The 11,122-nt window shown below is 41.7% G+C and overlaps 1 protein-coding gene across 1 annotated transcript in view; it reads right to left on the bottom strand.

Moving 5' to 3' along the window:
- Positions 1–550: 550 nt before the first annotated feature.
- Positions 551–11,122, bottom strand: part of LOC115901844 (nuclear receptor coactivator 1-like) — a 27,464-nt gene continuing 16,892 nt past the window's right edge. The window contains exons 5-6 of the mRNA XM_030944815.1: positions 6,715–6,814; positions 551–645 (exon numbers count right to left, since the gene is read on the bottom strand). Of these exons, the coding sequence (XP_030800675.1) occupies positions 551–645; positions 6,715–6,814 (195 nt within the window). The remainder of the gene's footprint in view (positions 646–6,714; positions 6,815–11,122) is intronic.

Genomic DNA, 11,122 nt, shown 5'->3' on the forward strand with positions numbered 1-11,122 from the left:
AGAAAACCAGGAATTCACCCCTGGAAAACTGGGAATTCCACACTGGGAAAATGGGAATTGCACAGTGGGAAAACTGGGAATTATCCCCAAAGGAAATCTGGGAATTCCTGCCTGGAAAATGGGAATTGCCATCCAAAAACCTGGGAATTCCCACCTGGAAAATCTGGGAATTCCACACTGGGAAAACTGGGAATTCACCCCTGAAATGTGGGAAAAGCCCGCTCAGAAATCCAAGAATTCCCAAGTGGAAAACCCTTGGGAATTTAGAGAAAAATCCTCAGGAATTTTGGTAAAAGGCCTTGGGAATTTTGGGAAAAATCCTCAAAAATCCTCAGAAATGTTGGGAAAAACTTCAGGAAATTTGGGAAAACCTTTGGGAATTGTATGAATTTTGAGAAAATCCTAAGAATTTTGGGAAAATCCTTGGGAATTTTGGGAAAAATCTCAAAAACCCTCAAAAATTTTGGGGAAAACTTTGGGAATTTTGGGGAAATGTTGGGAAAAGCCTCCGGGGAATGTTGGGAATTGCGGGCATTGCGGGCATTGCAAATCACTCACTGCCGTCGCTCTTGCCCAGGTTGGGCCACGGCAGCGCTCCGAACGGCCAGGCCGGGTCGGGAACGGCCAGATCCAGCTCAGGCAGCCCTGGGGACACAGGAACATTGGGAATTTTGGTGGGATTTTTTTGGGAATTTTTGGGAATTTTTTGGGAATTTTGGGGAATTTTTTGGGGAATTTTGGGGAAATTTTTGGGGAATTTTTGGGGAATTTTGGGGAATTTTTTGGGACTTGGCTCTGGAATTCTCAGCATTCCCAGGCCGGGTCGGGAACGGCCAGATCCAGCTCAGGCAGCCCTGGGGACACAGGAACATTGGGAATTTTTGGGAATTTTGGGGAATTTTTGGGGAATTTTGGGGATTTTTGGGAATTTTTGGGAATTTTTTAACTTTTGCAGAATTGGGGGGAGATTTTAGGGAATTTTGGGGGAATTTTGGAGAATTTTTTGGGAATTTTTGGGGAATTTTTGGGGAATTTTGGGGAATTTTGGGGAATTTTGGGAATTATTTGGGAATTTTTGGGGAATTTTTGGGAATTTTTTTGGGGAATTTTGGGGAACTTTTGGGACTTGGCTCTGGAATTCTCAGCATTCCCAGGTCGGGGAGTGGGAACGGCCAGATCCAGCTCAGGCAAGCCCTGGGGACACAGGAACATTGGGAATTTTGGGGAATTTTTGGGGAATTTTTAGGGAATTTGGGGGAATTTTTGGGGAATTTTGGGGAATTTTGGGGGATTTTTGGGAATTTTTTTGGGAATTTTTGGCGAATTTTTGCAGAATTTTTGGGGAGTTTTTAGGGAATTTTGGGGGAATTTTTGGAGAATTTTTGGGGAATTTTAGGAATTTTGGGGAATTTTGGGGAATTTTGGGGATTTTTTGGGAATTATTTGGGGAATTTTGGGGAATTTTTGGGAATTTTGGGGGAATTTTGGGGGAACTTTTGGGACTTGGCTCTGGAATTCTCAGCATTCCCAGGCGGGGTGGGGGGCTGCCAGATCCAGCTCAGGCAGCCCTGGGGACACAGGAACATTGGGAATTTTGGGGGAATTTTGGGAATTTTTAGGGAATTTTGGGGGAATTTTTGGGGATTTTGGGGAATTTTGGGGGATTTTGGGAATTTTTTTGGGAATTTTTGGCGAATTTTTGCAGAATTTTGGGGAGTTTTAGGGAATTTTGGGAATTTTGGGAGAATTTTGGGGGAATTTTAGGAATTTTTGGGGAATTTTGGGGGAATTTTTGGGGAATTTTGGGAATTATTTGGGGGAATTTTGGGGAATTTTTGGGGAATTTTTGGGGAATTTTGGGGAACTTTTGGGACTTGGCTCTGGAATTCTCAGCATTCCCAGGCCGGGGTCGGGAACGGCCAGATCCAGCTCAGGCAGCCCTGGGGACACAGGAACATTGGGAATTTTTGGGGGAATTTTTGGGGAATTTTTTAGGGAATTTTGGGGGAATTTTTGGGGAATTTTGGGGAATTTTTGGGGATTTTTGGGGAATTTCTTAGGGAATTTTGGCTAATTTGCAGAATTTTTGGGGAGTTTTTAGGGAATTTTGGGGGATTTTTTGGAGAATTTTTGGGGAATTTTTAGGGAATTTTTTGGGGAATTTTTGGGAATTTTTGGGGAATTTTTTGGGGAATTTTTGGGGAATTTTTAGGGAATTTTTGGGGAATTTTTGGGGAATTTTGGGGAATTTTTGGGGAATTTTTGGGGAATATTGGGGGAATTTTTGGGAATTTTTTGGGGCTTGGCTCTGAATTCTCAGCATTCCCAGGCCGGGTCGGAACGGCCAGATCCAGCCTCAGGCAGCCCTGGGGACACAGGAACATTGGGAATTTTTGGGAATTTTGGGGAATTTTGGGGAATTTGGGGGATTTTTGGGAATTTTTGGGAATTTTTACTAATTTTTGCAGAATTTTGGGGAGTTTTGGGAATTTTGGGGAATTTTTGGAGAATTTTTGGGAATTTTGGGAATTTTGGGGAATTTTTGGGAATTTGGGGATTTTTGGGAAAAATTTTGGGAATTTTATGAATTTTCCATGAATTTTGGGAGTTTTTGGGGGAATTTTGGGGAATTTTTGGAGAATTTTTGGGGAATTTTGGGGAATTTTGGGGAATTTTGGGGAATTTTGGGGATTTTTGGGAATTTTTGGGGAATTTTTGGGGAGTTTTTGGGAACTTTGGGGAATTTTGGGATTTGGCTCTGAATTCTCAGCATTTCCCAGGTCGGGTCGGAGTTTGGCCAGAAAAATCAGGGCAGCCCTGGGGACACAGGAACATTGGGAATTTTTGGGGATTTTTGGGAATTTTTGGGAATTTTTGGGAATTTTTGGGAATTTAGGGGGGAATTTTTGGGAATTTTTTGGGAATTTTTTGGGAATTTTTGGGGAATTTTTGCAGAATTTTTGGGGAGTTTTTAGGGAATTTTGGGGGAATTTATTGGGAATTTTTGGGGAATTTTTGGGAATTTTTTAAGGAATTTTGGGGAATTTTGGGGGATTTTTTGGGAACTTTAGGATTTTTGTGAATATTTGGGAATTTGGGGAATATTTAGGAAGTTTTGGGAATTTTGGGGAATTTTTTCGGGATTTTTTTGGGATTTTTTTGGAATTTTTGGGGAATTTTTGGGGAATTTTAGTGAATTTTTGGGGAATTTTTAGGGAATTTTTTGAATTTTTGGGGAATTTTGGGAATTTTTGGGAATTTTTGGGGAATTTTGGGGAATTTTGGGGAATTTTGGGAATCTTGGGGAATTTTTGGGAGTTTTAGGAATTTTGGGGGGAATTTTGGGAATTTTTTTGGAATTTTTTTAATTTTTTGCAGAATTTTTGGGGAGTTTTTAGGAATTTTGGGGGAATTTTTTAGGAATTTTTGGGGAATTTTGGGGAATTTTTTAGGAATTTTTGGGGAATTTTTGGGGAATTTTTAGGGAATTTTTGGGGAATATTTGGGGAATTTTGGGGGAATATTTAGGGAAGTTTTTGGGAATTTTTGGGGAATTTTTTCGGGATATTTTTGGGATTTTTTTGGAATTTTTGGGGAAATTTTGGGGAATTTTAGTGAATTTTGGGGAATTTTTAGGAATTTTTGGAATTTTGGGGAATCCTTTTTGGGGAATTTTGGGGAATTTTTGGGAATTTTGGGGAATTTTGGGACTTTTTGGGGAATTCTCAGCATTCCCAGGTCGGGTCGGGACCGGCCAGATCCAGCTCAGGCAGCCCTGGGGACACAGGAACATTGGGAATTGGGAATTTGGGGAATTTTTGGGAATTTTTGGGGAATTTGGGGGAATTTTGGGAAAATTTTGGGAATTTTTGGGGGATTTTGGGAGAATTTTTGGGAATTTTTGGGAATTTTGGGGGGAATATTTAGGAATTTTGGGGAATTTTTGGGGAATTTTAGGGAATTTTGGGAGGATTTTGGGAATTTTTGGGAATTTTTGGGAATTTTTGGGAATTTTTGGGAATTTTGGGGAGTTTTTGAAATTTTTGGGGAATTTTGGGGAATTATTGGGGAATTTGGGGGGAATTTTTAGGAATTTTAGGAAATTTGGGGAATTTTGGGGAATTTTAGGAATTTATAGGAATTTTCAGGGAATTTTGGGAATTTTTTGAATTTGGAGGATCTTTTGGGGAATTTTGGGCAACCTTGGGGGAATTTTGGGGAATTTTTTGGGAACCTTAGGAATTTTGGGAATTTTAGTGAATTTTGGGGGAATTTTTGGGGAATTCAGAATCTTTTTTGGGGAATTCTTGTGAATTTTTGGGGATCTTTGGGGATTTTTGGGAATTTTTTGGGAATTTGGGGGGAATTTTTGGGGAGTTTTGGGGAAGTTTTTGGGAAATTTTTGGGGAATTTTAGGAATTTCCTTGGGATTTTGGGGAATTTTTGGGGAATTTTTGGGGAACTTTTGGGGAGTTTTTAGGAATTTGGGGGAATTTTTCGGGAATTTTTGGGGAATTTTGGGAAATGGGAAAATTTTTGGGAAATGGGAAAAATTGGGAAAATTGGGAAATGGGGAAATGGGGGAAAATGGGGGGAAATGGGGGGAAAATGTGAGAATTTTGGAAAAATTGGGAAAAATGGAAAATTTTTGGAAAAAAGGGGGAAAATGGGAGGGAAATGGGGGAAAAGGGGGGGAAATGGGGGTGGGGAAAGGGAGAAATGGGAAAAATTGGGAAAAATTGGGAAAAATGGAAAATTTTTGGAAAAAAGGGGAGAGAAATGGGGGGAAATGGGAAAATTTGGGAAAAAAGGGGGAAAATGGGGGGAAAAAAGGTGAAAATGGGAAAAATCGGGAAAAAGGGGGAATGGGAAAACTTGGGAAGAATTGGGAAATGGGGAAATGGGGGGAAAATGGGGAAAAATGGGCAGAAATGGGAAAAATTGGGAAAAAGGGGGAAAATGGGGAAATGGGAAAATTCTGGAAAAATTGGGAAAAATAGAAAATATTTGGAAAAAAGGAGGGGAAAAGGGGGGGAAATGGGAAAATTTGGGGAAAATTGGGAAAATGGAAAATATTGGGAAAAAGGGGGAGAAATGGGGGGGAAATGGGGGAAATGGGGGTGGGAAAGGGGAAATGGGAAAATTGGGAAAAAAAGGGGAATGGGAAAATTGGAAAAATGGGGAAATGGGGGGGAAAATGGTGGAATTGGGAAAAAATTGGGAAAAATGGGGAAAATGGAAAAAATTGGGAAAAAGGGGAAAAAAAATGGGGAACAAAGGGGAAATGGGAAAATTGGAAAATGGGGAAATGGGGGGAACAAAGGGGAAAATGGGAAAATCGAAAGAAGTTGGAAAATGGGAAAAATTGGGGGGGAAGTGGAGGGGAACAAAGGGGAAAAAAGGGAAAATTTCGGAAAAAAGGGGGAAAATGGGAAAAATGGGGGAACAAAGGGGTAAAATGGGGGGAAACTGGGAAAATTTGGGAAAAAAGGGGTGAAAAGGGGGAAAGAAGGTGAAAATGGGAAAAATCTGGAAAGACCCCACGGGATTCTGGGAGAGGATTGACTCCATTGCTGGGTCTGGAATTGTGGGGATTTGGGGAATTTTGGGAATTTTGGGAATTTTGGGAAAAATTTTGGGAAATGGGAAAAATTGGGAAAATTGGGAAATGGGGAAATGGGGGAAAATGGGAAAATTTGGGAAAAAAGAGGGGAAATGGGGGGGAAAAAGGGGAAATGGGGGAAAGTGGGGAAATGGGGGAAAATGGGCAGAAATGGGAAAAATTGGGAAAAATTGGGAAAATTTGGGAAAAATTGGGAGAAATGGGGAAAAATGGAAAATTTTTGGACAAAAGGGGACAGAAATGGGGGGAAATGGGAAAATTTGGGAAAAAAGGGGGAAAATGGGGGGAAATGGGAAAAATCGGGAAAATTTGGGGAAAATGGAAAATATTTGGAAAAAAGGGGGGAAAATGGGGGGAAATGGGAAAAATGGGGGGAAAATGGGAAAAATTGGGAAAAACTGGGAAAAATTGGGAAAAATTGGGGAAAATGGAAAATATTGGGAAAAAGGGGACAGAAATGGGGGGAAATGGGGGAAAACGGGCAGAAATGGGAAAAAAATTGGGAAAAATTGGGAAAATTGAAAACTTTGGAAAAAGGGAAGAGAAATGGGGGGGAAATGGGAAAATTTGGGAAAAAAGGGGGGAAAATGGGGGGAAATGGGGGAAATGGGAAAAATGGGGGAACAAAGGGGAAATGGGGAAAATGGGAAAAATCGGGAAAAAGGGGGAATGGGAAAAATTGGGAAGAATTGGGAAATGGGGAAATGGGGGGAAATGGGAAAAATGGGGGGAAAATGGGAAAATTGGGAAAAACTGGGAAAAATTGGGAAAAATTGGGGAAAATGGAAAATATTGGGAAAAAGGGGACAGAAATGGGGGGAAATGGGGGAAAACGGGCAGAAATGGGAAAAATTGGGAAAAATTGGGAAAATTGAAAACTTTTGGAAAAAAGGGGAGAGAAATGGGGGAAAATGGGAAAATTTGGGAAAAAAGGGGGGAAAATGGTGGGGGGGAAATGGGGGGAAATGGGAAAAATGGGGGAACAAAGGGAGATTGGACTGCATTGCTGTGTGTGGAATTGTGGGGATTTTGGGGATTTTGGGGATTTTGGGGGTTTTTGGGGATTTTGGGGATTTTGGGGGTTGCTGTACCTGGGGGGGGCTCGGGTGCCCCGGGCGCCCGAGTCGCCGAGATCCCGGCTTTCTCCAGGGAAGGGAGGAGCTGATCCAGCTGCTCCAGCTCGGCTGAGAACTGCGGGAAAAAGGGAAACAAATCAATGGGATGAGGTGCGGGAAATGCCGGAAAAAATGGGGGAAATCGTGGGATCAGGTGGGGAAAACTCTGGGATTAGCTGGGAAAAATCTTGGGATCAGGTGGGGAAAAATCTTGGGATCAGGTGGGGAAAAATCTTGGGATCAGGTGGGAAAAATCCCAGAAAAAAAAAGGGAAAAATTCTGGGATCAGGTGGGGAGAATTCTGGGATTAGCTGGGAAAAATCCCAGAAAAGAATGGGAAAAATTGTGGGATCGGGTGGGGAAAGATTCTGGGATCAAACAGGAAAAATTTGGGATGAACTGGGAAAATCTCAGAATCAGGTGGGAAAAATTTGATGGGTCAGGAAAAAAATTTGGGATTAGCTGGGAAAAATCTTGGGATCAGGTAGGAAAAATGCCAGGAAAAAAAAAGGAAAAATTCAGGGATCAAGTGGGGAGAATTCTGGGATTAGCAGGGAAAAATCCCAGAAAAGAATGGGAAAAATTGTGGGGATCAAACAGGAAAAATTTGGGATTAACTGGGAAAATGCCAGAAAAAAAAAAGGAAAAATTCAGGGATCAGGTGAGAAAAATTTGGGATTAGCTGGGGAAAATTCGGATCAGGTGGGGAAAAATTTGGGATCAGGTGGAAAAATCCCAGAAAAATCTGGGGAAAATTCAGGGATTTTGGGAAAATCCCAGAAAAAACTGGGAAAAATACTGAATTAACCAGGAAAAAATTCTGGGATGAACTGGGAAAAATCGGATCAGGTGGGAAAAATTTGGGATCACATGGGAGAAAATCCCGAAAAATCAGGGAAAAATCCCAGAAAAATCAGGGAAAAAATTCTGGAATCAGGTGGGAAAAATCTTGGGGTGGGTCAGGAAAAAATTTTGGGATTAGCTGGGAAAAATGTTGGGAGGTGGGAAAAATCCCAAAATGGGAAAAATACTGGAATTAACCAGGAAAAATTTTGGGATGAACTGGGAAAAATCTTGGGATCAGGTGGAAAAAAAATTCTGGGATGAAACAGGAAAAATTTGGGATCAGGGGGGAAAAATCCCAGAAAAAAAAGGGAAAATTCTGGGATCAGGTGGGGAGAATTTGGGATTAGCAGGGAAAAATCCCAGAAAAGAATGGGAAAAATTAGGGGATCGGGTGGGGAAAGATTCTGGGATCAAACAGGAAAACCTGGGATGAACTGGGGAAAATCTCAGAATCAGGTGGGGAAAAATTTGGATGGGTCAGGAAAAAATTTGGGATTAGCTGGGAAAAATCTTGGGATCAGGTAGGAAAAATCCCAGAAAAAACTGGGAAAAATTCGGGATTAACTGGGAAAATCCCAGAAAAAAAAGGAAAAATTTGGGGATCAGGGTGGGAAAAAATCTGGGATTAGCTGGGAAAAATCTTGGGATGGGTCAGAAAAAATTTGGGATTAGCTGGGAAAAATCTTGGGATCAGGGGGAAAAATCCCAGAAAAAAAAGGGAAAAAATTCTGGGGTCAGGTGGGAAAAATCTGGGATTAAGTGGGGAGAAATCCCAGAAAAATGGGAAAAATTCTGGGATACGCAGGAAAAAAAACTTGGGATAAAGCTGCAAAATTCTGGGATTAGCTGGGAAAAATCTTGGGATCAGGCAGGAAAATTTGGGATCAAACTGGGAAAATTCCTGGGATAAGGCAGGGAAAAATCTTGGGATCATCTGGGAAAAATCCCAGAAAAAAAAACTGGGAAAAATTCTGGAATTAACCAGGAAAAAATTTGGGATGAACTGGGAAAATTCTTGGGATCAGGTGGGAAAAAAATTCTGGGATGAAACAGGAACAGTTCTGGGATAAGGCAGGAAAAAATTCTGGGATTAGCTGGGAAAAATCTTGGGATCAAACTGGGAAAATTATGGGATCAGGTGGGAAAATCCAGGAAAAATGGGAAAAATTCTGGGATCAGTTGGGGAAAATCTTGGGATGGGTCAGGAAAAAAATTTGGGATTGGCAGGAAAATTCAGGGATCAGGTGGGAAAATTCTGGGATCAAAGAGGAAAAATTCTGGGATCAGGCAGGAAAAATCTTGGCATCAGGCAGGAAAAAATGCCAGAAAAAATGGGAAAAATTTGAATAAACTGGGAAAAATTCTGGGATAAGGCAGGAATAAATCTTGGGATCACATGGGAAAAATGCCAGGAAAAAAAGGGAAAAATTCTGGGATCAGGTGGGAAAAAATCTGGGATTAACTGGGAAAATCCCAGAAAAAAAGGGAAAAAATTTGGGATTAGCTGGGAAAAATCTTGGGATCAGGCAGGAAAAATTCTGGGATCAGGGAAAAAATCCCAGAAAATCTGGGGAAAATTCTGGGATAAGGCAGGAAAAAAACGTTGGGATCAGGTGGGAAAATTTGGGATAAACTGGGAAAATTCTGGGATAAGGCAGGAAAAAATGTTGGGATCAGGTGGGAAAAATCCCAGAAAAAAAAACTGAGAAAATTCTGAATTAACCAGGAAAAATTCTGGGATGAACTGGGAAAATTTTGGGATCAGGTGGGAAAAAATCCCAGAAAAAAAGGAAAAAATTCTGGGATCAGGTGGGGAAAATCTGGGATTAACTGGGAAAAATTCGGATCAGGCGGGAAAATTTCGGATCAGGTGGGAAAAATCTTGGGATGCTGCCAGGAAAAAATTTGGATCAGGTGGGAAAAATCCCAGAAAAGAAAGGGAAAAATCTTGGGATCAGGTGGGGAAAAAATTGGGACCAAAACTGAAAAAATTCTGGGATAAGGCAGGAAAAATCTTGGGATTAGCTGGGAAAAATCTTGGGATCAATCTTGGGTGGGAAAAATCCTGGTGAGAAAAAATGGGAAAAATTGGGATCAGGTGGGAAAAATCTGGGATTAGCTGGGAAAATCCCAGAAAAAAGGGAAAAGATTTGGGGTCAGGTGGGAAAAAATCTTGGGATGGGTCAGGAAAAAATTTGGAATTAGCTGGGAAAAATCTTGAATCAGGTGGGAAAAAATTTGGGATTGGGTGGGAAAAGTTCTGGGATTAGCTGGGAAAATCTTGAGATTAGGCAGGGAAAATTTGGGATCAGGTGGAAAAATCCCAGAAAAAAACTGGGAAAAATTCTGAATAAACTGGGAAAAAATTTGGGATAGGGGCATGAAAAATCTTGGGATCAGGTGGGAAAAATTCTGGGATCAGGCAGGCAAAAGTCTTGGGATTCCACAGGAATGGGAAGCAGAATCCTGCAGAATTCCCAAAAAATTTTGGGAGCATCCAAGGAAATCTTGGAGAACCTCAAGAACTTGGGATTGGAGCAGGATGGGACGGAATCTCCACCAATCCCACCCAAACCCTTCCGATCTCCAGGATTCCACGGGAAGCCAAAATCCCGAGAATTCCCAGAAAAATCTTGGGAATGTCCAAGGAAATCTTGGAATCCTGTGATTGAGTAGGATGGGATCAGAAATTACGAACTCCACCCAAAACCATTCCGAACTTCAAGATTCCATGGGAATGGGAAACCAAATCCTGAGAATTCCCAGAAAATCTTTGGGAATGCCCAAGGAAATCTTGGAGCACCTCAAGATCTTGGGATTGGAGTGGGATGGGACAGAATCTCCACAAATCCCACCCAAACTGCTCCAGAACCTCAGGATTCCATGGGAAGCCAAACCCAGGAGAACCCCAGAAAATCTTTGGGAGCATCCAAGGAAATCTTGAGAACCTCAAGAACTTGGGATTGGAATGGGATGGGATGGAACCTCCACCAATCCCACCCAAACCATTCCGATCTCCAGGATTCCACGGAAGCCAAATCCATGACAATTCTAAAAAATCCTTGGGAATATCCAAAGAAATCCTGGAATTACGGGATTAGAGCAGGATGGGGACCAATCTCCACCAATCCCACCCAAACCGCTCCGGATCTCCAGGGATTCCACGGAAGCCAAATCCCGGAGAATTCCCAGAAAAATCCTTTTGGGAATGTCCAAGGAAATCTTGGAATCCTGTGATTGGAGTAGGATGGGATCAGAAATTGGTTTAACCCACCCAAAACCATTCCCGAACTTCAAGATTCCATGGGAATGGGAAACCAAATCCTGAGAATTCCCAGAAAATCTTTGGGAATGCCCAAGGAAATCCTGAGCACCTCAAGATCTTGGGATTGGAATGGATGGGACCAAATCTCCACCAATCCCACCCAAACTGTTCCAGAAACTCAGGATTCCACGGAAGCTAAACCCAGGAGAATTCCCAGAAAAATCTTTGGGAATGTCCAAGGAAATTTTGGAATTACAGGGTTGGAGTGGGATG

The sequence above is a fragment of the Camarhynchus parvulus genome, chromosome 3, assembly GCF_901933205.1.
Source record: "Camarhynchus parvulus chromosome 3, STF_HiC, whole genome shotgun sequence".
NCBI lineage: Eukaryota > Metazoa > Chordata > Aves > Passeriformes > Thraupidae > Camarhynchus > Camarhynchus parvulus.